Source organism: Vanellus vanellus, assembly GCF_965231255.1.
Source record: "Vanellus vanellus genome assembly, chromosome: 27".
In the NCBI taxonomy this organism is placed as follows: domain Eukaryota; kingdom Metazoa; phylum Chordata; class Aves; order Charadriiformes; family Charadriidae; genus Vanellus; species Vanellus vanellus.
Genome location: NC_138932.1, coordinates 1,601,120 through 1,622,383, shown reverse-complemented (window position 1 = coordinate 1,622,383; position 21,264 = coordinate 1,601,120). Strand labels below are relative to the sequence as shown.

Here is a 21,264-nt window from a genome sequence, read left to right as displayed (position 1 = left end):
CCCCAATTCCATACAGCCCCAATTCCATACAGCCCCAGTCCCATATAGCCCCAGTCCCATATAGCCCAGCCCCAATTCCATACAGCCCAGTCCCATATAGCCCAGTCCCATATAGGTCCAGTCCCATATAGCCCAGCCCCAATTCCATACAGCCCCAGTCCCATATAGCCCCAGTCCCATACAGCCCAGTCCCATACAGCCCAGTCCCATATAGCCCCAGTCCCATATAGGTCCAGTCCCATATAGGTCCAGTCCCATATAGCCCCAGTCCCATATAGCCCAGCCCCACACATCTCCGCACCGCCCCATAGGCGATCCCGTTCCCCCCCGGCGCAGCCCTCTCCCACCCCGCCGGGAGGCGTGGCCGCGCGGAGTAGGCGTGGCCGCGCGGAGTAGGCGTGGCCGCGCGGAGTAGGCGTGGCCCCACGGGGGGGCGTGGCGTTGCGGCTGCGCGGCGGGCGCGGAGTTGCGCGACGCTCCCTGCCCACGCCCCGCTGCCCGTCCCCTGCGGCCGCGGCGGGGCGCGGAGTTTGCCTCGGTCCCTGCGCGGCGGCTGCCATGTCCCAAGATGGCGGAGGCGGCGGAGCTGAAGGTGCGGCGGGGGCGGGGGGAGCGGGGGAACGGCGGTGCCGGGCTGGGGGGATCTGTGGGGATGGGGCCAGGCAGTGTGGGGCTGAGGGGAGGGGGGGGTGTCGGCGTGGAGTTAGGCAGTGTGGGGCTGAGGGGATCTGTGGGGCTGAGGGGGTCTGTGGGGATGGAGTGAGGCAGTGTGGGGCTGAGGGGGTCTGTGGGGCTGAGGGGTCTTTGGGGATGGAGTGAGACAGTGTGGGGCTGAGGGGGTCTGTGGGGCTGAGGGGTCTTTGGGGATGGAGTGAGACTGTGGGGCTGAGGGGGTCTATGGGGCTGAGGGGGTCTGTGGGGATGGAGTGAGGCAGTGTGGGGCTGAGGGGGTCTGTGGGGCTGAGGGGTCTTTGGGGATGGAGTGAGACAGTGTGGGGCTGAGGGGGTCTGTGGGGCTGAGGCCAGGCAGTGGGGCTGAGGGGTATTTGGAGATGGAGTGAGACAGTGTGGGGCTGAGGGGGTCTGTGGGGCTGAGGGGGTCTGTGGGGCTGAGGGGGTCTGTGGGGATGGAGTGAGACAGTGTGGGGCTGAGGGGATCTGTGGGGCTGAGGGGTCTTTGGGGATGGAGTGAGACAGTGTGGGGCTGAGGGGGTCTGTGGGGCTGAGGGGTCTTTGGGGATGGAGTGAGACAGTGTGGGGCTGAGGGGGTCTATGGGGCTGAGGGGGTCTGTGGGGATGGAGTGAGGCAGTGTGGGGCTGAGGGGGTCTGTGGGGCTGAGGGGTCTTTGGGGATGGAGTGAGACAGTGTGGGGCTGAGGGGGTCTGTGGGGCTGAGGCCAGGCAGTGGGGCTGAGGTGTCTTTGGAGATGGAGTGAGACAGTGTGGGGCTGAGGGGATCTGTGGGGCTGAGGGTTTTTTTGTGGTTGGGGATCTCGTAGCGTGGGGCTGAGGGGATACAGGAGAGTGAGGGGATGTGTGGGGCTGGGCAGCTCTGCAGTGGGCCCCAGGAGGTGTGTGGGGCTGAGGACAGGCCACTGCACAGGGCACTGTGGGGCAGGAGCAGGGGGGGTCTGTGGGGCGGCAGGGGGTTTAGGGCTGTACCAGGGCATGGGGCGGTGATGGGTGAAGAGGGGTGGGAGGCGGCTGTGGGGTGAGGATGGGGGTGAGGGATGGGGATGTTGGGGTGCACCGGGGGGGCTGAGGTGAGCCGTGGGGTCCCGGCTCGGGGGCAGAGCCGTGGGGAGAAGGCGCAGGGACCACCGGGGCGGCGGGGAAGGTGCCGGGGTCCGGACCTCGGTGCGCTGAGCGGCGGGCGAGCCTGCGGCCCTCCGGTGGGTCTGTCCGCGAGAGGAGGGGGCCGAAGGACCTTGGGGGGCTTCGGAGGTGCAGAGCCGCGGAGAAGAGAGGCCGAAAGGCGGAGGGAGAGCCGAGAGCCTGGCGGGGCGGCGGGGGGTGGCAGCGGCGGCAGGGTTGGGGCGCAGCGCGGGAGGAGGGAGCGGAGAGCGTGTAACATGGTAGTGCTGCACCAGTGCTCACAGCTGGATGGGGTTTCATCTCCCTCCACTCTCTTTTTTTTCTCGTTTTTTTAGGAGTCAGAGTGTGTCACCACCTTTGCCCACCAGACTGTGGAATATGAAATTGCCCCTGGTAACTAATTCCAAAGCTGATTTTTATTTTTTTTTTATTTTTTTTTTTTCTCTCCTTGTTGGCGGTTTAATATTTTTTTCCCCCCCACAGGCTGGAATATAGGTCTTAGCTGGCTGAAGTGGCCGGGGAGTCCTGCTCCCTTTCCCCGTGCTGGGAACAGTAAGACATTTGGGAACTGGCACCTTCTTGGCAGCCAGCCGCAGCGAGAACAGAATTCTCCAGAGGAATATTTGTCCGTAATCTTTCCAGCAGTGCCCTGTCCGCATTTTCATACGGCCTTGTGGCCTGATCTTTCTCCTTCCCCTCAAATTTAAGCCTGACTACAGCGGGAGCCCCATCAAGCGGCAAAATGTTACCGACAACAGTGGAGAAACTGGATCCGATAATTGTAATTAGGTGACTTAGGAGAGCGCAGAAGTCGAGCTCTGGCGACCGTGTCCGTAACCCTCCGATTTGGGGACACAGTTTAGCAAACGGTAAAGCCGAGCGCGACCCGGGGCCAAGCGTCTGTCGTGTGTTCTGCTCCGCTCCCCCTGCGGATGAATCCCCGCAGAGGAACTGTGGGTTTGAGTCTAGACGTAGCTTAGCGCGCAGGTTTCCCTCTGCGGGGTTTGCCCCCCCGGACGCCAGCCCTTTCGGCAGAGTTTGGCGTTATTTGAGGCTTCTTCGGTTTATTTTTCACCCTCCGCTGCCTCTCCCCCTAACCCCGTTTCTGGTTTCCTCGCCAGGAGTTTGTTTAAGCTTTTTACCATCTGTGTCTCATTGTAAAAGGGGGACGAGCCAGTCGCAAACGAAACGATTTCTCCTTATAAAGCCCGTAGTTGGCTTAAGACACTTTCCTTTATTTAAAAGACCGAACGGTGACTCCCCTGGAGAGAGAAGAGGTTTGCGGACGTGCCGGCTTCGACAGCGGCACGGTCGGACTCGAGTCTGCTGCGGATCCAGCCGCTGCCCTCCGGGAGCTCTCGATTGCCGGCTCTTGTGGCAGCAAAGAGAGGTTTTTTCCGCCGCTCTGATACTCCGAGCAGTAATCGGAGAGGCTTCGGGGGTAGATAAGAGTCCACAGCTGCTGCAGCGGTGGTGACACAGCCATCCTATGTCACGGATGTGAGTGTTTTTTAATGATAAATGTGAATCTCGTGCTGCTGAGCCATGCTACACTCATCTCCTGCCGGTTGAAGGACTCTGTCTGGAGGATTTGTGGGAATAATGGATGTGGGAAGAGGTCGGTTCCTTTACGATGATCGTCGCAAAAGGGGAGGGGTGAATATTTGGTAAACGTGCGTCCCGAGTGTACCTTTCCCGAGATGTGTTTAAAACAGGCACTGTCAACGTTGAGAGACCCCGAGCCGAGCTTTCTCCTCTTAAATGACAGAGGTTTCCTGCTTCTGACAAGAGGAAAAAAAATAAAGTTAATCACTCTTCTCTCGAACGTATGGCCCCGGGAGAGGTAATAGGCGAATCCCACCCGACCCACGGGGGGTTTTCTACACGAAACCTTAACCTGGCGCCGTGCCTGTTCTGCACCAGCGACCACACGGCGCTTCCCGTAACGGCGGAGCTGCCTTTGAGAGCTTTCCCAAATACTTCCCCTTTTTTTGTTTTGGTTTTTTTTTTTTTTTTTTCCCTCCCACCGGGAAGCGGGACATCTGTCGCATTGTCCTCCCGAAGAGGCTGCGTTTTCGGTGCGTGGCTCCCGCGAGCCTAATACAGAGAAGCCCCTCCGTGGAACCAGAATTGGGGATTTAAACCCAGATTGTAACTAATTTGAGAACAATTCCCCTGTCGTGGAATCGGTTGCGTTTTGGGAGCCTTAAAGGGAAAAGTGTTTTTAGACGCAGAGTGGGGGTGAAACTCCACGCGTGCGTTTTTATTTAAAAGGGAGAGTGTGGGGAGTTGCTCGATCCCGGGTTTAACCCTTTGTCCCCCGCACGAAGGAAGAGATTGTGCCGTAACGTGTACAGATGTATACGCACATAAGTATATACGTGCGCCCGTAGCGCCGTTTGTCATCCCACGAGTGTTTCTGCTTCCGTAAGTAATTCCGAAACCATATTATGAGTTGGGAGGAAGGATGATTTTGCGAACGACTCGGATTGAGCCGAGTTTATAGGTCTGCTGCGAACTTGCCTGGTGTGAGCGCGGAGAGCTCTCCGAGGCCCCGTGCGTTTTTCCTGCCGTGAAACGGGAATCGTTCCGTATTTTCTCCTCTTCGGGCATCCCTGCCGGCTGCGTGGGGCTGGTGGTGAGAGACGGCCGGTCGGTGTGGAGGAGACGCCTTCGTGGGGCCGGTTGGCGGGCGACGCCAGCCCAGGCGTGGAGGTGGCGCCCGACGTATGTTTTCCCTTAACCGCCGCCGTTCTCGTTAATGGCCGACGTCCGTTTTCAGACTTCGCGCCTGGTGCGTCCCCTCGGGGAAAGGCGGGGCCAAACCCGGCCATTCCCAAAGTATATTTTTGTGAAATAAAAGAATAAAATGGACGGCTGGAAAGCTCCGCGGTCGCGCGGGGGGCCGGGCCTTCCCCGGCCAGCCTGAGGGGGGCTGAGAAGGGAGAGCTTTGAACCCAGAGAGGTGCAAAGGTTTAGTTTAGACGCGAGGTCGACCCTCCAAGAAACTGTCGGCGTTTATTCGAAGGGAAGGCGATTTAACCACCTATCGGGAACTGCTCAGACGTCCGCGGAATCCAGAAGCGATTTTGCCTTTCCGTTTCCAAGCGAAGTATCTCAAAGTAAACCCAAACCTAAATATTTACAGTTCCGCTGCTGAGGAGTTACCGATGACAGGGGGACCTTCCAACTTGACAGTGTCTCTTTTAAGGCCTCCACCGTCCTCCTTAGTGACCCCGTGGCTCGGGTTTGGGTGGCGCCAGCTCGCCCAGCGGTCCTGACGGTGCTTGTTTTATTTTCTTGCAGCATATGGTTATGAGCTTTAGGGTGTCGGAGTTACAAGTTCTCTTGGGCTTTGCTGGAAGGAACAAAAGTGGAAGGAAGCACGAACTTCTCACCAAGGCGCTGCAGCTGCTGAAATCTGGCTGCAGCCCGGCTGTCCAGATGAAAATTAAAGAACTGTACCGGCGGAGGTTCCCGAGAAAGATTTTAACCCCTTCGGACTTGTCAATGCTCCACGTCCAGGCAGGGCAGCTGCCCTCGGCCACCGCGCTGACGCAGGGCACGGTGTGTCACCTGCCCTATGACCACAGCGCCGCCGCCGCCGCCGCCGTGCCGGCGGCTCTGCTGCCTCCGGCGCCGGTGCTGGGACCCAAGCACGAGACGGACGTTCAGCACCTATCGCCGCCCATCCACCCCGTCCATCCCGATGTCAAGATGAGGCGGCTGCCCTTCTACGACGTTTACGACGAGTTGATAAAACCCACCACGCTAGGTACGTTCCCAACTGCTCTCTCCTCGTGGTTTGGTTGTTTTTTTTTTTTTTTGGAGGCTCCGTGCGTTCGCCCGGCGGAGAAGAGGGAGCAGGAGCGGCGTGGCGGGGGCGAGCCGTCGGTGTGGGTTCGGAAGGCTGACGGCCCCATGGAGGTGGGGTTTCGTAGACTCAGAGGGTGGTTTTGGGGGGGGGAAGGGACTGCTGAAGACCATCGAGCCCAACCTCCTGCCCTGGGCAGGGACGCCTTCACCCAGATCAGGTTGCTCCCAGCCCCGTCCGACCTGGCCCGGAGTGGTCCCAGGGATGGGGCATCTCCGGGCAACCCGGGCCAGTGTCTGGCCACCCTCAGCGGAACACACTGCGTCTTTAGATCTGGCCCGAATCTCCCCTCTTTTAGCTTAAAACCATTCCCCGCCTTGTCCTGTCGCAACAGGCCCTGCTAAAAGTTGGTCCCCGTCTTATAAATATGGGAAGGGGCTCTAAGGTCTCCCCGGAGCCCTCTCTTCTCCCGGCCGAACGCCCCCGGCTCCCCTCCCAGCCCTCGGGGCGTTTGAACCCATAACTTCCAGCCCCAATGCGTACGCGCTGCCAGAACTGTAAGCTTTGAGTCGCTTGTCAGTCTTGTTCCAAGTTTATTTGTGCGGAAAAGGGTATTTCTCTCCCAGCTGATACCTTTTCTGATAAGCGGCTGTTTTATAAGCGTACGTAAGTTTTGGGTTATTTACTGTTTTCGCCTGCCGGAGCCCGGGGTGTTCTTTGCGTTCCGAGTTGTGACGCTTTCTCTGGTCTGTGGCTCGTCAGCATTTGGGTCCCAATCCCGAGAGAATAAAACCATGGATAAAGTGGCGCGGGCTCCCTTTCCGAACGAATCGGCGAAGGCCGGGAGAGTCAGTTGTGAAAAGGTTGGATATTTTGGCGCACGGTTGGCGTTACAGCTCCCAGCAACGCCCTCTGCCACCGTTGAGTCTTAATTCTGCCTTAGCTATTAACCGCAACGTACTCCTAAAAATCTCCCGACGCGTAAAATTAATGAGCTGTTTCATGCGTTAGGGTCCAGCTTGAAGGTCGCCAACCCGAGGAGAGGCCGTGCTGTGTCGCTGAGGAAACTCGCCGTCGGGCAGCAGCCAAACGGGGCTCGTAAATAAGAGCGGGAACAGGGTACGGCAAAAGGGCGAAGCCGCTTCTCTCCCGACGCCACGCGGAGGCCGAGCGCTCCGGCGCTTCCCCAGTTGTAAAACAGGGGGGAAAAAAAAAAACAAAAAAACCCCACTGGGCTTCTCCCAATTCCAGAAAAGTTGTGTGTGTGCGCCGTAATCTTTAAAATGGCGGTGGGGAGACGGAGGGCGCAGAGCTGGCCCCGTAATTGCTGGTGGTTTTGGAAGTGGCTGCTGCACTTGGGGTGATCTCAGCCCGTGGAGAAGGGCGGTTTATTCTGGTTTTTTTTTTTTACAATGAGTTTTAAGTTGTATTTTTGCTTTCGGTTGAGCCCTTCTGGCCTCTTCAGACTGGGTCCACCCATCTTGGGCCTTTCAAATGGTTTGCGCTTGGATTGGGGGTTGGTTTTCTTTCATTATAAACATAGTGATGTTTGCTAAAGCGGAGATCGGTATGTCTGTGCTCCGACCGAAACCCGTGTGCCTTTTTGGGGGGGGGTTGGCTTCGTTACTGCTTTGCTAAAAATTGCCTTTTCTTAGGTTTGGCTTTGTTCAGTCTCTCAGAGAACCTGTGGTTAAGCCTCTCCCCCAAAATGGGACACTCGCCTTGTGAAAGAAAGGATTTTATTTGTTTCTTTTCCCCCCCCCCTCTCCCCTGATAAAACTCCCTCACTTCTGTGTTGGCGCTTGGACTTGAAAGAGTTTCTGTGTAGTTCCTTGGGAATCGGGGGCTTTTATTTTTGGCTTCTGGTGGTTTGCGTCTTTCTTTTCCCTTTAGCTGTGCAAACATCCCCCTCCCGTTCTTTTATTTCAGTCGCCGGGGGCGATTTGGTAGAAGTATCCAGACGCGAAGGTCACGGGGGCAGAAAAATGCCAGAAATAAGCAATATGTGGGAAGGATAAACGAAAACGGGGCTGGAGGGGGTGGTGACGGGGGAAGACGGTGACACGGGGGTTAATGGTAAAGCCGCCCGGTCGCTTCGGCTCTTCGCTTCGGCTTTCCCGTTCCCCGTCCTACACCAAAACTCTGCTGCGATGCCCCGAATCTGGGAGCCGTCGGGGTTCCTCTCTGCGGCGGACGAAAGCTGCCGGCTGAGGATTCGCGCCGGTTACGAACTGGTTATAAGGTGGACGTCGTTTATTAATCGTAAACGGAGGCGGCAGAGAAAACGGCGGGTGCTGGTTGGCACCGCTTGGATACTGAGCGGCTTTGCCCCGGCTCTGTTTGGAGCGGGATTTTTGTCATCGAGGAGCGAAAGGCACAAACAGAAAGTCCTGAGACGGTCAGAATTCCTCTTGAATTTCTCCGGTCCGGCCTGGGGAAGGCCCGGCGGGTCACCTGCCAGGAAGCTCAGGGCCTCGCATTCCCGGCATTCCTGCGCTGCGGGGAGGCCGGAGAAGCGAAACCCCTCGCCCCACCGAGGAATCTGCGCTTTGAATTGGCTTTTTGGGGAGGCCAACGCGAGGGTGTCCCTCTCCGAGGGCGGGTGGCACCCAGGCGGGAGCCGACCTTCTCCTCTGCGGTCGCCTCCGGCGGTCGCGCTATGACCGGCTCGTCCCGAGCGTGACCAAACTTTGGCACTGGCACTGCGGTAACGTCCTCGGCTTCGCCTTCTCTTGGCCCAGGGATGCTCCGCGTCCCAGCGGGAGTCCCAGCGGGAGCTGCCGTGGCCCAGGACCTCTCCTGGCGGCTGTAAAAACGAGTGCGGAAGAGGCCAAATCGGCTCTTTGCAAATGACGTTGGCTTACAGCGTCGGGGGTCTTCGCTCCGGGGTGCTGCTGCTCCGCAAATATCGCTAAAACGGCCGAGGGCTGTGGCGCGGGAGGCAGAGACCTGGTGCTGTGCCGAGGGAGAAGCTCAGGCGCCAAAGGGGCGGTGACTTGGTTAAGGTCGGGGTAAGAGCGGGGGAAATCCCCGGTTATTTTCACGTGTATCTCGCACCAGGCGTCCTCACCGTGCTCCTCGCTAACCCTCGCGCCAAATTCGCGACCACGTGGGTTTCTCCGCGCGCGTTTATTTTTAACCGAGGGCATGGCTGGTTTTCCTCTAAATTCGCCGTGTCCCCGTCCGCGTGCCCGAGGAGGAGAAAATGGCGGTGCCCAATTATTCTCCGGCAACTGTACTGATTCCGTAACCACAGTAATTACTACAATTTCTAGGGCGGTGGGTGACCTCTGGCATTCCCTTAGCTCCGCGTTTGATCTCGCTCTTCCCGACCCGTCCGCCGACCCCTGGGCAGCGCCGTGCAGCGACTCGCGGACTCAGGAGGGCGAGCGGGCGCGTTTCCCCATTTCCTCACCGTTCGCTGTCGGCGCAAGCCGCCTTCCTTTCCGGGCCTCGGTTTCCCTCGTAGATAAACCGACGGAAGCCGAATGTCTGCCCCGCGAGACGGAGCCGAGGCTCGGTGACGCGGTCGAGGACGTGGAGGGCCCCTGCGCGGAACCGCGGTTAATTTTGAGGACGGATCGCCTTCTGCCTCTAGCGGCTGCTGTCCTTTGTTTGTTGCAAGCCTTCACGCCTGCAGGTGTGGGAATGGCTTCATGATGATTTAATTTGTCTTAAACTCTCTTTTCCAGCCTCAACGAACAGTCAGCGGTTTGAAGAAGCTCATTTCACCTTTGCTCTCACCCCCCAGCAAGTCCAGCAGATCCTCACCTCCCGGTAAGCGACGCGGCACCCCTGCGGCTTCCGCATTTCAGTGCTCCGGTGCGGTACCGGGGAATAAAATGCCAAATTGGGTGTAAAAAGGGGAGTTCCGGGCTGTCAGTGGGGCCGTGCTGCCTGCCTCAAACCCCGCGGAGCGGAGTTATCGTGTGGAAGAAAGAAAATCTGGCAATTGGGATAAAAACGTGCTGGTTCCCCAAATTTAGGGCTACGCTCCGCCTGTGCCGATAAGCACTACGCTTTGTGTGCGTCGGCGAGTCGCGGTTGGCATTATTATTCTTAAAACTCAGCAGCAGCAAGAATCCTTGAGGCTGGTTTTTCTCCTTTTCCCGCCACCCGCTCTTCCGTCCGATGGGTTTTTGCTTTCCGTCCTTGTTTGGGAATTCTGCCTGCTACTTCGGACGGGTGTTACCTCTTTTCGCCGTTCAGCCGCACTGGTTTTATTCATCATACAGCTGACGCGTAGCGATAGCAATAGAACTTAACGAAAAGTTACGCTGTTGTAGTCGTAATTCTCTGTTAAGCGCTGCTGACAGTCTTAAGACCTTTTTTTCTGTTGCAGAGATATCTTGCCCGGTGCCAAATGTGATTACACTGTGCAGGTGCAATTAAGGTAAGGTAATGACTTTTTGATGAAGGCATTAAGCCCCGTTCCCTGAGTTCGCGTAGTGGTGTTAATTTGCCCTAGATTTTGCCGGAGCCCGCTTTTCGCACGTGGTTTGGTTTGAAATTGCGTGTTCGCTTTGCCCAGAGGAAGTTTTAAGCGGTTTGGCGCTGCGCTCTGAGCGCGGGTTCCCGAGCCTCTCCTTGACCGTGTCGTGCGGCGCCGACCCACCGGGGTCCCTCTGGACGCGGCGCGGCCGAGGGAGCTGTCTCTGGGTGGCACTCCGCTGGCGCGGGCGCCACGGCCTCGCGCACGAGTTTTCTCTATTTTAAGCGTAGCAAAGTGCAATCTGTCTCCGGGTTTTTGCGCGCTTAAATAGAACTCGCTTCTTTCTCTTCTCCATCTTATTTGCCCCTTTGCAGATTCATCGCAAAAGGTGGAATAAGACGCAGAAACTGCGCTGCCTTAAAACGTGAACGTTTTTTTGGTATTCACCCCGTTATTACTCATGAAAACGCAAGGCGCGTTGGAGAGCGAGAGTGGAAAAATACTCGTAGGTGCTTCACGGAGTGCCCTCGGCCTCCCGCGGGCGGTGCTGGGGGTGGTTTAAGTGCCTCCCCCGCTCTCCTGCGGCGCCCGACGGGAACTGAGGAGGCTCTCGCCCGACATCCAGCCCTTGGCAGGGGTAAAAAATGTTAAAATTTTATCATCAGGGGTTTGAACTTGGCGAAGAGACAGAGAGCGGTGACTGCTCTTGGGGGGGGGAGCGATGAGGAGTTGAGGGCTTTAGTAGCGATATCGGGAGGTCTGAAGAGAAGCGGTTATTTGAAACAGAAGTCTCTGATTCGGTTCAGAAGAGAGGCTGTTGGTTTTCGGGAGGGCGTTCTTTATTAATTATGGGTCTATGACGACCTCTCTCCCATCTGGGGCTTTCCAGTCGCAGTTTTCCCGCTGTGTCCATCTGTTCGGCTCTTGCGCACGGAGCTGGTGGAGCGCAGCCTGCGGGCGTCCTGTTCCCTCGAACGCACCGGGAGGTGGATGCTCGGCAACGGCTCTTCTGGAACGCAGAACACCACCCTGTGTGTTTCGGAAGGGCCGGTTTCGGCCTTACGTGCCTCGCGCTATCTTTTGGGCACTGGAGATGAAATCCGGTTTACCAAACAGTCCGCCGGGAGACTTTCGGGGGTGTCCGGAGGGCATCCCTTCGCCCGGAGAAGTGACCCCTCATTCAGCAAACTTCAGCGCAGGGGTTAAAAACGCTGGTGGGATCGCTTCTTCTCTCCTGCTGACGTGTATGCGGTATTCTCCTAAGCAGGGAAAAAAAAAAAAAAAAAAAAAAAAAGATTAACTCTCAATTTTATTCTTTGTTTTATTTGGCAAGCAGAGAGAGGTTAAAAAACAATAAGAGGGGATTTATTTTGCGAGACCGTCGGTGGCGTGGCTCTGCAGCGGCGGGCCGTGCCGGGGCTTGATGTCGCGGCTCAGAAGCCGCCGGCCGAGGTCACGGTCTGACTCGGGGCTGCGCGGCAGCGCTGCGGTTTCGGCGCGGGGCGTCGTCTCTGGCGGAGCACCCTCCTTTGAGAGCGCACAGGGCGCGCGGCCGTGGGATTAAACGGGATGAGGATTTGAACCGGAGCCCGCCCTGGGTTGCTGGGGCCGACGGTTGGACTCGGTGACTTTCGAGGTCTTTTCCAACCTCAGCGGTTCTCCGGGGGGGAGAGGCGACGGGGCGATGCCGAGCGGTGGCAGATGAGCTTTGAGAGAGTCCAAGCAGTAACCAGTCCGTCCTACCGCAAGATTCGCTTTGGGTCAAACTCAACTTTTTAGTTCCTCGGGTGCTTTTGTTGGGTGCCTTAGAGAGACGTAGTTCCTCGCATCGTCGAGTGCTGCGGGACCTGTAGGTGAAGTTGAACGCACCCGAACCGGGGTTAAACCATCCGACTCCGCGCTGCGGGATTATAGCGGGGCGGATGGCGGCCCTGCTTTGTCCCGCGTGGTGTGCGGGTCAGCTGCCTGTGCCGCCGAACCCGCAGCTGCTTTGGGAGGGATGTTAGGCCAGAGAAACGCGCTTTGCCTTTGAAACGGTGATTCCGGATAGCCTAAATTATCGCCTGGGCTGAACACAACCAGCCCTGCCCCTGCACACTTCGCTGCGTGCCCGTTAGTCACTGTTTGAAGCCGCTGGCGTTTTTCTGGCTTGGTTCTCATGTCGCTTTTGCCGCGCGGAGGGTTTGAAACGTGGAGGGCTGTTCATCTGCTTATGCGTTTTCCGGCCATTGATCTGTCCTGTCCCGCTCGGAAAACGTTTTTCCCTTTTTCGAGGGAAGTTCGGCTGCGGGTTTTCGCGAGTGTCGCCACTCACTTGCCGGTTTCTCTCCCTCCTGCTTCGTAGGTTTTGCTTGTGTGAAACCAGCTGCCCCCAAGAAGATTACTTCCCTCCTAATTTATTTGTCAAGGTCAATGGAAAACTCTGTCCCCTGCCTGTGAGTAAATCTTACTTCTTCCTAATACGTTGTAGACTAAAGTCTGCCCTTTCGCACAGCCGCAGCTCCCGGCGAGCGCAGTGGGGACGTGTTTTCGGGAGATTAAAGACTGACTTGAAGAAACGGTGTGGTTCGAGCGCAGAACTGATTTCACAGGGCTGTGGGTTGGCCGCGAAAGCTGCTCTTCCGCTCAAGGAGTGCGCTCCTGAAGGAGAAGAATCTGCAAACTTTGGGCTTGATTTTTTTTTTTTTTATTTTAACCAGCAGATTCCGCCTTGTTTTTTTGACAAGAAACTTGGTAATAAAAATGCAGAGTAAAATCTGGGATGAACGGAATAACAGCACTGCCTTTAGTGTATCGCACTGCAGGAAGACCTGCGTGCTCCGGTCCCGGCTGGGGCCCTCCGTGCTGGGTAATGTGAAAAAAAAAAATAAAAAAAATAAAAAATAAGAAATGGTGTTAAGGGTTAACTGCTCAAAAAGGGATGCGATTCAGCGTCACACCTCGGGAAGGTATCAGAGGTTCACCAGTCTTAGGCCAGTGGGCTGTCAGCCGTCCCACGCCGGCGTCGCTCCGTTACAGCCGACGCTTTTCGCAGTCAAACCCACAGAACCGCCTCCAACGCTGCACCTGAGCCGCTCCCTGGAGGGGTTCAGACATTGGCATTTTTTTGCCTGAAATGTTCTGTCCGATTTTTGGCTGAGACAATTAGTAATCTGCTTTAAAAAAAAAAAAAAAAAAAGAAAAGAAAAATAAATAAAGAGAGGTGGTTTCCGGCCCGTTGGGGCGGAAAGAGGGAAGCGCGTGTGAGACGCAAGATGGCCAAAGGGTCCCCCCCAGCTTCTGCTCCCAGAGAAGGTTTCTCGCGTTCTGTCAGATGACTCATCTGCAGCTGAGGAGCTGTTGGTACCGCAGCAGCTCAACGGGAACGCGCTTTTTTTTGTTGGTTTTTTTGTTTGGTTTTTTTTTTTTAACTTCTGCTTAAACGGATGGGTGGCTGCTCAGGCCGTCTCGAGCCACCCGGGCTAACAGAGGGCGGCCAAAAAAGGGTGGCGTAAATCTCTCTGAATTACAGAAAAGGCACTCGGGCTGGAAAACGGGACGGGTTTCTAAGCAAGCTGGAATGTGGGTATAACGAAGCAAAAATGAGACGGATGTGAGATTTGTCACGGGATGTAATTTTTCCGCTTCCCGGCCTCGCCGAACTGGGGAGGGTTTGGTTTTCAATCCAACGCCATTTGTGCGCGGCGCATCCCGGGCTGACAGATCCGTGTTGGTGGGGAGGTTCAGCTTGCGAGAGGAGGCGGCCCCGGTGCGCTCGTCAGCGTGAGGATGTTAGAGGGAACCTTTGCTCTTAATTCCCTGGCGCCGAGGAGTAATAATGTCCTCCTTTGAGATTTTAGAGGAGTTCTTATATGAGCTCTAAGGTGTGACGGGAAGTACCTGGAGGTACAACGTGCCAAGAAGGAACGGGGTTTGTAGGTTCTCGTGTGTGGCCTGACACCTCGGGGAGAATCTGTGTTACGTCGGGTAATCTCTCTCTCTTTGCAGGGTTATCTCCCGCCCACGAAAAACGGTGCAGAGCCGAAACGACCCAGCCGCCCCGTCAACATCACTCCGTTGGCACGACTGTCGGCCACTGTCCCGAACACGATCGTAGTGAACTGGTCCTCGGAGTTCGGCAGGGTGGGTGAGCTGAAAGCCCGTTCCCCCTTTGCTGCGGAATCGAGGTCGGTTTTGCAGCAGCGGCGAGCCGTGCGCTGCCGGGAGAGCCCTCTCCTTGCCGCTGGGTTCTTCTAGGTCTGAGCGGCGTCGGCTTCTTCCCAACAGAACTACTCTCTGTCGGTGTACCTGGTGAAGCAGCTGACGTCGGTAACGCTGCTGCAGAAGCTGAGAGCCAAAGGCATCCGAAATCCAGACCACTCGCGAGCCCTGAGTGAGTACCCCTCGGGAAGGCGAGACTCTGCCTGGTCTCATCCCGCGCTGGGGCTGGGAGGATGGAGCAGGGCAGAATTAGCGAGCGAGGGCAGTGCGGGTCTTCGCGTGCGCCCCTCCTTGCCAGCCCCGGCGCGTTTGCTGCGTCCCGTTGATGAGAACTCGCGGGGCGGGTGAGGATCGTGAAGGTTCTGGATTATTTTCCAGCGACGCCATTCAACGGAGCTCTAAATCGAACCGTTCCTCAGATCGCTGCCCGTCTCCGTTGCGATACTTCCAAAACGTTTGTCCTGTGAGCAGCGGCGGGAGCGGAGCCGCTGCTGCCCGCGCTCGCGTCGTGCGCTGTTTGTTTGCCCCGCGCTGGCACGTCGCAGGCGGGCTGTGAAACCCTTCAGGTCGGGGCTGGCTCTTTGCGCTGCGTCTTGCCGAGGAGGCTCTTGCCGGAGCTGTTCAGCCTACGAGTAGTAGTGTCTGCTACCGTAAGCGTTACCTGCCTGTAATTTGGGTAATAAGTGCCACGGTGCAAATTATTAATCGTGTCTGTACGTATTTATGCATGTAAAAGAAGGAGGATGTTGACAGGAGACCTTTTTTCCCCTCCTCTTCTTTCAGTCAAAGAAAAACTAACAGCTGATCCCGACAGTGAGATAGCCACAACGAGCCTACGAGTTTCCCTCATGTGTCCAGTAGGTTTCTACGGGTTTTTTTTTTGTTCGTTTTTCTCGGAAAGGCCTTTGCGAACAGCTTCTCGCTTTACCTTACCGTTGCGTAGGAACGCTGCGGAGCGAGACGAGAGCTATTGCTGCTGCAGCCCTGCTTTCGCTGAAAAGTCGGCTTTCGTTCCTAAATAAAAGCAGAGCCGCTTTCTTTCGCGCATTCAAAAAATTTACCGAGGTTGTTGGCCTGAGCTGCCTGGCCAAAAAAATGTCTTCTGTTGACCCCATCCATTCTGTTGACCCCGAAGGTCTTTCAGCTTCGCTATTAGCATGTGTTGGAGGTGGAAGTGAGCTAAAAGCCAAAACAAAAAGGCAAAAATACCCTCAGGACGGCTTGTTTTCTCTCGCCTGTTAATTCTTCGTTGCCGTTTAGTTTAAGCTCTTGTCACACGCGCTAGAGCGAGCGCCGGGCAGGGGAGAAAGGGGAACCAACGGGGAATCGCACCGCCGGCTGGACGCAGCGCTGCCAGAGGCGGTTTGGACAACACCAACTTCATTTCTTCTTTCTTGTCCCCCAGCTGGGGAAGATGAGGCTGATCGTGCCCTGCCGAGCCATCACCTGCACCCACCTCCAGTGCTTCGACGCAGCGCTCTATCTGCAAATGAACGAGAAGAAACCCACCTGGACTTGCCCTGTGTGTGATAAGAAAGCCCCATACGACAACCTGATAATCGACGGGTGAGCCGAGCAGGCTTCTTACGCTGTCTTCAGCCTGGATAACGTTTTTCTTTCACGGCTTATCCTCTAATGCTAGCGCATATAGACAAGTTACAGCCGCGAATAATTTAAAATCTGGTTTTTCGTTGCCTAAACTGCTTTGATGCCAATCTGGAGGGGTTTCTCCCAAAGAACAAGAAGCCTTTGTCAAAATCTTGGCTTCCTTGCTGGCGGTCCCTGCAGAGGCAGTAACGGGGGAAGCTGCTTACCGGGGTCCCAACAGAGCCCTCCTCTGTACGCTGAGCAGCCCCTCGTAAAACTGAACGTGCAGGTGATGCTGGCACGGACTTTTAGAGCAGTAATTCTTCGTACCCCTTTAACCCCTCTCCTGAGCGCCGTCCTTTCTGCCGTCCGTCTGTAGGCAAATTCGCGAGTCCTCGTAGTGTTTGCTCTCCCCAGCTTGTGCTCTCGCCCGGCAGGTTGTTCATGGAAATCCTGAACTCCTGCACGGACTGCGATGAGATACAGTTCATGGAGGACGGCTCCTGGTGCCCCATGAAGCCCAAGAAGGAGAAGCAGGAGGTGTGCCAGACGTCTGCCTTCAGCGGGATCGAGGGTACGGCAGCTGCGGTCACCAACGTTTTTATTTTTTGGACGTCTTTTTTTTGCCGAAGCAACGTGTACACTTCCGATTTTTACATTTACAAAGCAACGCTCGGAGCGTTTCGGATCCCATCTGGGAGCCTGTTTTGGGGATCACGCTGAAACACCAGGAGCGTGACAGGCGCTTAGCGCACCGCTGTGGACTAAGCGCTAGAAAAAGCGAGACAAATGCAGGTTCCTCTTGAAACTGCAGCGTTAATTCCAGGTGGGCTGTGGAGACCCGACCCTCAGCGCGGGGGCGATGCTGCTCTTCTGGGACGGGGTGTGGATTTGGTACGAGCTGTTTGGAAGTCCTGAGTGTATCGCCGGGTGGCAGTGGTGGTAGGGGTGTTTTGCTCCTCTCCCTTTCGGCAGCTGCGGCTGACGGCTGGTTTTCCCCTGCAGCCAGCTCCCTCTACACCGTCAGCCCCGAGGGCAAGAACTCTTCGGAAGGCAAAAAAAAAGTGGAGGTTATCGATCTCACCCTGGACAGCTCGTCGGATGAGGAGGAGCCGCCTGCCAAGAAGCAGTGCCCGGTCTCCAGCGCGGCTCTTCCGACGGCGGCGGGGCCCAAGGGGTAAGTAAGGCAGCACAGGAACCCGACCCCCTCCCCCCCCCGGCTTCGCTGGGCTTTGGCTTCTTTTGCTTCCTGCTCTCTGCTTGTTTCCTTCCCCGAACGCTGATGTCGTCGCAGTCACCAGAGCCGCGGCTGCTCTGTCCCTGGGAAGCGCTGCTGCCGCTTTCCGCGCCCGGTCAGCGCGAGGGGACGCACCTCTGGCCGTGGGACAGGGGAGGAGGGAGGGACTGGTTTTGCTGTAGGTATGGCAGCATCAGGGTTGAGTGTTTGGTTGTTTGTTTTTTTTTCTGATAAACAACGGAGGAATTTTGCCCTCAGCACGGTCCTTCGGTCTGTATTCTGTTTCAGGGTGTTAAGCGTTGATCACCAGCCCTCCTCCGTGCTTCGAAGTCCCCCCATGGCCGCTCTCGGCAGCGACTATCTCTCCAACCTCCCCGTTCCCGACTACCATCCCTCCTACCAGGCGCCCTCAGAGCTTCAAGGTAACAACAAACCCCTCTGGCAGCAGTTATCAAACGCGCACGACTGTACCAGTTTACCAGCCGTAGGCAGCTGGCTGCAACCGCCCTCTCTGCCGCTGCGCTGCGGGGGCCTTCGGGCCACGACACGCGGAGTCTGTCTCGGCCCGGCAGCTGCTGCAGATCGGAGCGAGTGTTTTTGAGTGACGCGAGCGTCACTGGCCCAACGCAGAAGAGGGAAGAAGGAAACCGGAGTACCTCCCCGCAGGGAGGTTTCCCCGGGGCCCGTGGGTGAGAGCGTGACCGACAGAATAGCTGGAAATGTGGTTGGGAGTCGGAGATCGCAGGTAGGGACCACCCGGGTTTTGGCTGGTCGGTGTGTCCCGGGGCCACCCAGGAATGAGCCTCTGACTCCCTTTTCGTGGCCTCTTCTTGTCCCTGGGCCTGACACGGGTTGTGTCCTAACCCAGCAGGAGGAAAGATAGAGGCGCGGGTCCGTGACCACGTAGTAAATAAATAATAATCCATTCCCAGAATAATAAACTATTCCCAGGAACCCCCTGCTCTGGGGATCCCCGTGTGCTTTACGGGCGTTATTTATGCCTCACTTGCGTTAAAAACCCGCTTTTACGGGCAGGGAGGCTGCTGGCCAGCGGGACGAGGCGACGGCCTTGAGTCCGCCTGTCACATCGGCAGTAGAGACGTGCAAATACTCTGTCCCGCGTGCAAGTCACGCGCCCCTCGTGCCCCGTTTGGTGCCTGCGCAGTTGCTGTCCGATGGGGTTCGTTTGGTGCAGACCCTTTGGCCGGGTGCTTCGAAGCGTCGTGGTGTCGCCAGCGCAGTCGGGGCTGCGCTGAGCCAGGGCTCCGCCGGTTGCCGAGCTTTGCCGGAACTTGGTTTCGGTGCCAGACCCCGCGACAGCTCGAAAGCAGTGAAATTTAATCCACCCCGTGCTGTCGCGTCGCTGCAGCCACGCGATGAGTTACGGCGGGGCTGTAGGAAGAGGGCTGGAGCGTGTGATGGAGTCGGAGCTGACAGTACCGGGGTGTCTGGGACTTGGAAGCAGCCCGAACCCATCTGCTGCTGCCTCTGCGTTGGCGCGGTTTGGCTCCTTCCTGCCAGAGGTTTATTTACCATCAAGAGATTTATTTTTCCCCTTTTTATTTTTCTAGGTCTGGATTTGTTTTCCTTCCTTCAAAGTGAAAATCAGGTAAGTTTCATTGGGTTGGTTTGTTTTTTTTTGCTTGCCTTTTTTTTTTTTTTCTTTTTTTCTTTTCTCCTTGCCAATTCTGCAGCTGGGCAAACACACCCTGCTTCGCTCAGCCAACCTTCCTCCTCCTCCGCCCTCCTCCTCCTCGGCGAGAACTGCCGTAGGACGGCGGTGGGGGTGCCAGCTTTGCGGCTCCACGGGCATCGCCCGACACCCCGGGGAGATACTTAACATCTGCCCAGCGCCTCTCTCCTTTCACAGTATCCGCTTTCTTGAGTCTTCCTTGCTAAGGCAAATTCGGGGCGCGGGGCTGGAAGGATTTGGCTTCTCGCAGCCTGAATCCACGCAGGCGTAGGAGAGCGGTGGTGGGAAGCGGAGGGATTTGGCGGCGGTCGCCAAGAGCCGGTTTATCCTGTCCACGTTGCGCGGAGGGGGCTCGGTGCAGGGCACGGGTCCGTGCGCCCGCGGCTTCGCAGGGTGGTCGCTGTAGGGTCTGTCTCCTTTCCCTGTGCTGGGCTTTGTGTCTCCCTGCTGCCGCGCGTCTCCTCCGCCGTCGGCGCCCCCGAAGCCCGAGTTTGCGCTGGGTGGTGCTGACGGGAGGCAGTGGGTGCTGACGGTTCAGGGCCGGGCTTGGTAAACCGGTACACGTACCTGGGGCGCTCCGGGAGCAATCGCCATGCGACGACTCCTCTCCGCGGGCACCTGCCCTCTCCCAGGGGCTGCACGGGACGGGGACTGCGGTTTTGGGGTCACCATGAGCTGAGCCGGAGTTTTTTCATCCTCTTGGCAGCATTACAGCCCCTCTGTGATCACCTCCCTGGATGAGCAGGATTCGCTCGGCCATTTCTTCCAGTACCGAGGCACGTCTGGCCACTTCATAAACATGAATCCCCTGGCCCCCGTGATGGCGGGATCTCACGGCGCCGTCAGCCCGGCCGGCGGCCGCATCAGCAGCATCGTCTCCACCAGCGCCCTGCGAGAGAGCCACGGCCACAACGGCACAATAAGTAGCACCACAGCGCTCCCGGGCTGTCGACCAGACATCATTTCCCTGGACTAAGCCCACGCCGTTGGCCATTATTCCCTCTACCAGGGGTGGGAGACAAGGGCAGATTTCCCGTAGGATTGGCTTCCCTGTCCCAGCCTGGAAGGACCCAACTGAGAGCTGTTGGGTCGTGTCTCTCCTCGCCATGGAGGCCCCCAATGTCGCTGGTGCCCCCAGCCCTTGCGCTGGGGGTTTCCAGTCCTCTGTTCGGAAGGACGCGTCCCACAGCCGGGTCCGTGCCCGCACGCGCTCCCTGGGGATGTGGGCTGGGGAGCGCCTGTTTCCGAGGGGCGACCAAACCCCCTGACTTTAACCAATTTTCAACCCGTTTATATTATGTGGGATTCTGCTGTGGATAGCAAAGAGCTGAGGAGGACAACGCGGCCGCCCGGAGCAGTGTGTCCTTCGTTCTCCCCCTCTCCGAGCCCCGTGGGCCCTTATGGACGAGGCCGGGGCCGCCTCCGGCCGCCTCCCGACCCCCCCGGGAAATTATTCCTCATTTCTCATGGAAGGCGGCTGTGGGGGGAGCGCAGAGGCACGTGGGGCTGTGTTGGAGGAGGAGGAGGATGGGGTGAAGTGAGGGACCCAGGAGGAGGTGGCGCGGGTGCCCTGACCGCGCTGCTGCCTCCTGCCCGTCCCTCTGGTGACAGCGCTGTCTCGCTTGGAATTTCGATGTATTTTTTTAAAAAAAAAAAAAAAAAAAAAAGTAGGTTTGTTTTTCCTCCTTTTAAATATTTCTGGTGCAGACCTGTACAGAGAACAAATAGATGATCTATATTTTCAGTCGCAGCTTTTGTACATACAAAACTCCAAAGACTTCCCCGTTTCTGTGTCTACGTGAGGACTAAATGAAGGTTGCGTCGTCTCTGGGGACGGCGCATCACCCATTGCACAAATTATTTATGTATTTAAACGTATACTTTAGTTCGTAACCTCTACAGCGACGCACCTGCTGCTTTGTGAGTGTCCAAACCGGTTCGCTCCCTCCTGCCGAGCTCATCCCCCAGTTCCTGCAGCGACCGGCACGCGGCCGCGGGGCTCGCGGAGAGGGATCACATGTAGCAATTTGGTTTTTAGCACCTTTTTTTAACTGCTCCTTTCCTGAAATTCAGAGCGGCGGTCGGGCCGGGGAGCAGCGCGCAGTATTCTGCTTGGACGGTTTCCTATTTCTTGTATCATCATAACCGCAGTAAATACTTCGATGCAATAAAAGCGTTAAAACCTGAGGCTGTGCCGAGGCGTGCAGTGCACGTGGAGCTGGTCCTGCTGCTGCTGCCGCGGTGTGAGGAGCTGAGGGCACCCAGGAGAGCGCTGGGACCTTGGCCCTGGCTCACCCGCCCGCGCTCCCCAGCCCTCTGGACCGGTTCTTGGAGTTCTGGAACCTCTGGATCCCTGAAATCCCGCACCGGAGGGGGTTCGTTCTCGACAGGATGGTGCCGAGGTACGGGGTGGGCTCGGCTCACCCGCCGCCCCCAACTCTGCTCTGCTTCCCCTGCAGCGAGACGTGCCCGGCGTGGGACCCGCT

At 57.2% G+C, this 21,264-nt stretch overlaps 1 protein-coding gene across 1 annotated transcript; it reads left to right on the top strand.

Annotated features, from left to right (window-relative positions):
- Positions 1-568: 568 nt before the first annotated feature.
- Positions 569-20,959, top strand: PIAS3 (protein inhibitor of activated STAT 3; the record flags this gene model as incomplete). Its single annotated transcript, XM_082496052.1, is given in 16 exon segments — positions 569-592; positions 2,151-2,161; positions 2,163-2,208; positions 5,122-5,590; positions 9,322-9,406; positions 9,972-10,022; positions 12,406-12,496; positions 14,049-14,183; positions 14,328-14,433; positions 15,045-15,118; positions 15,667-15,827; positions 16,286-16,422; positions 16,854-17,025; positions 17,374-17,507; positions 18,657-18,694; positions 19,485-20,959. Coding segments are annotated over 16 exon segments (2,004 nt in total). The 3' UTR covers positions 19,755-20,959.
- Positions 20,960-21,264: the final 305 nt, after the last annotated feature.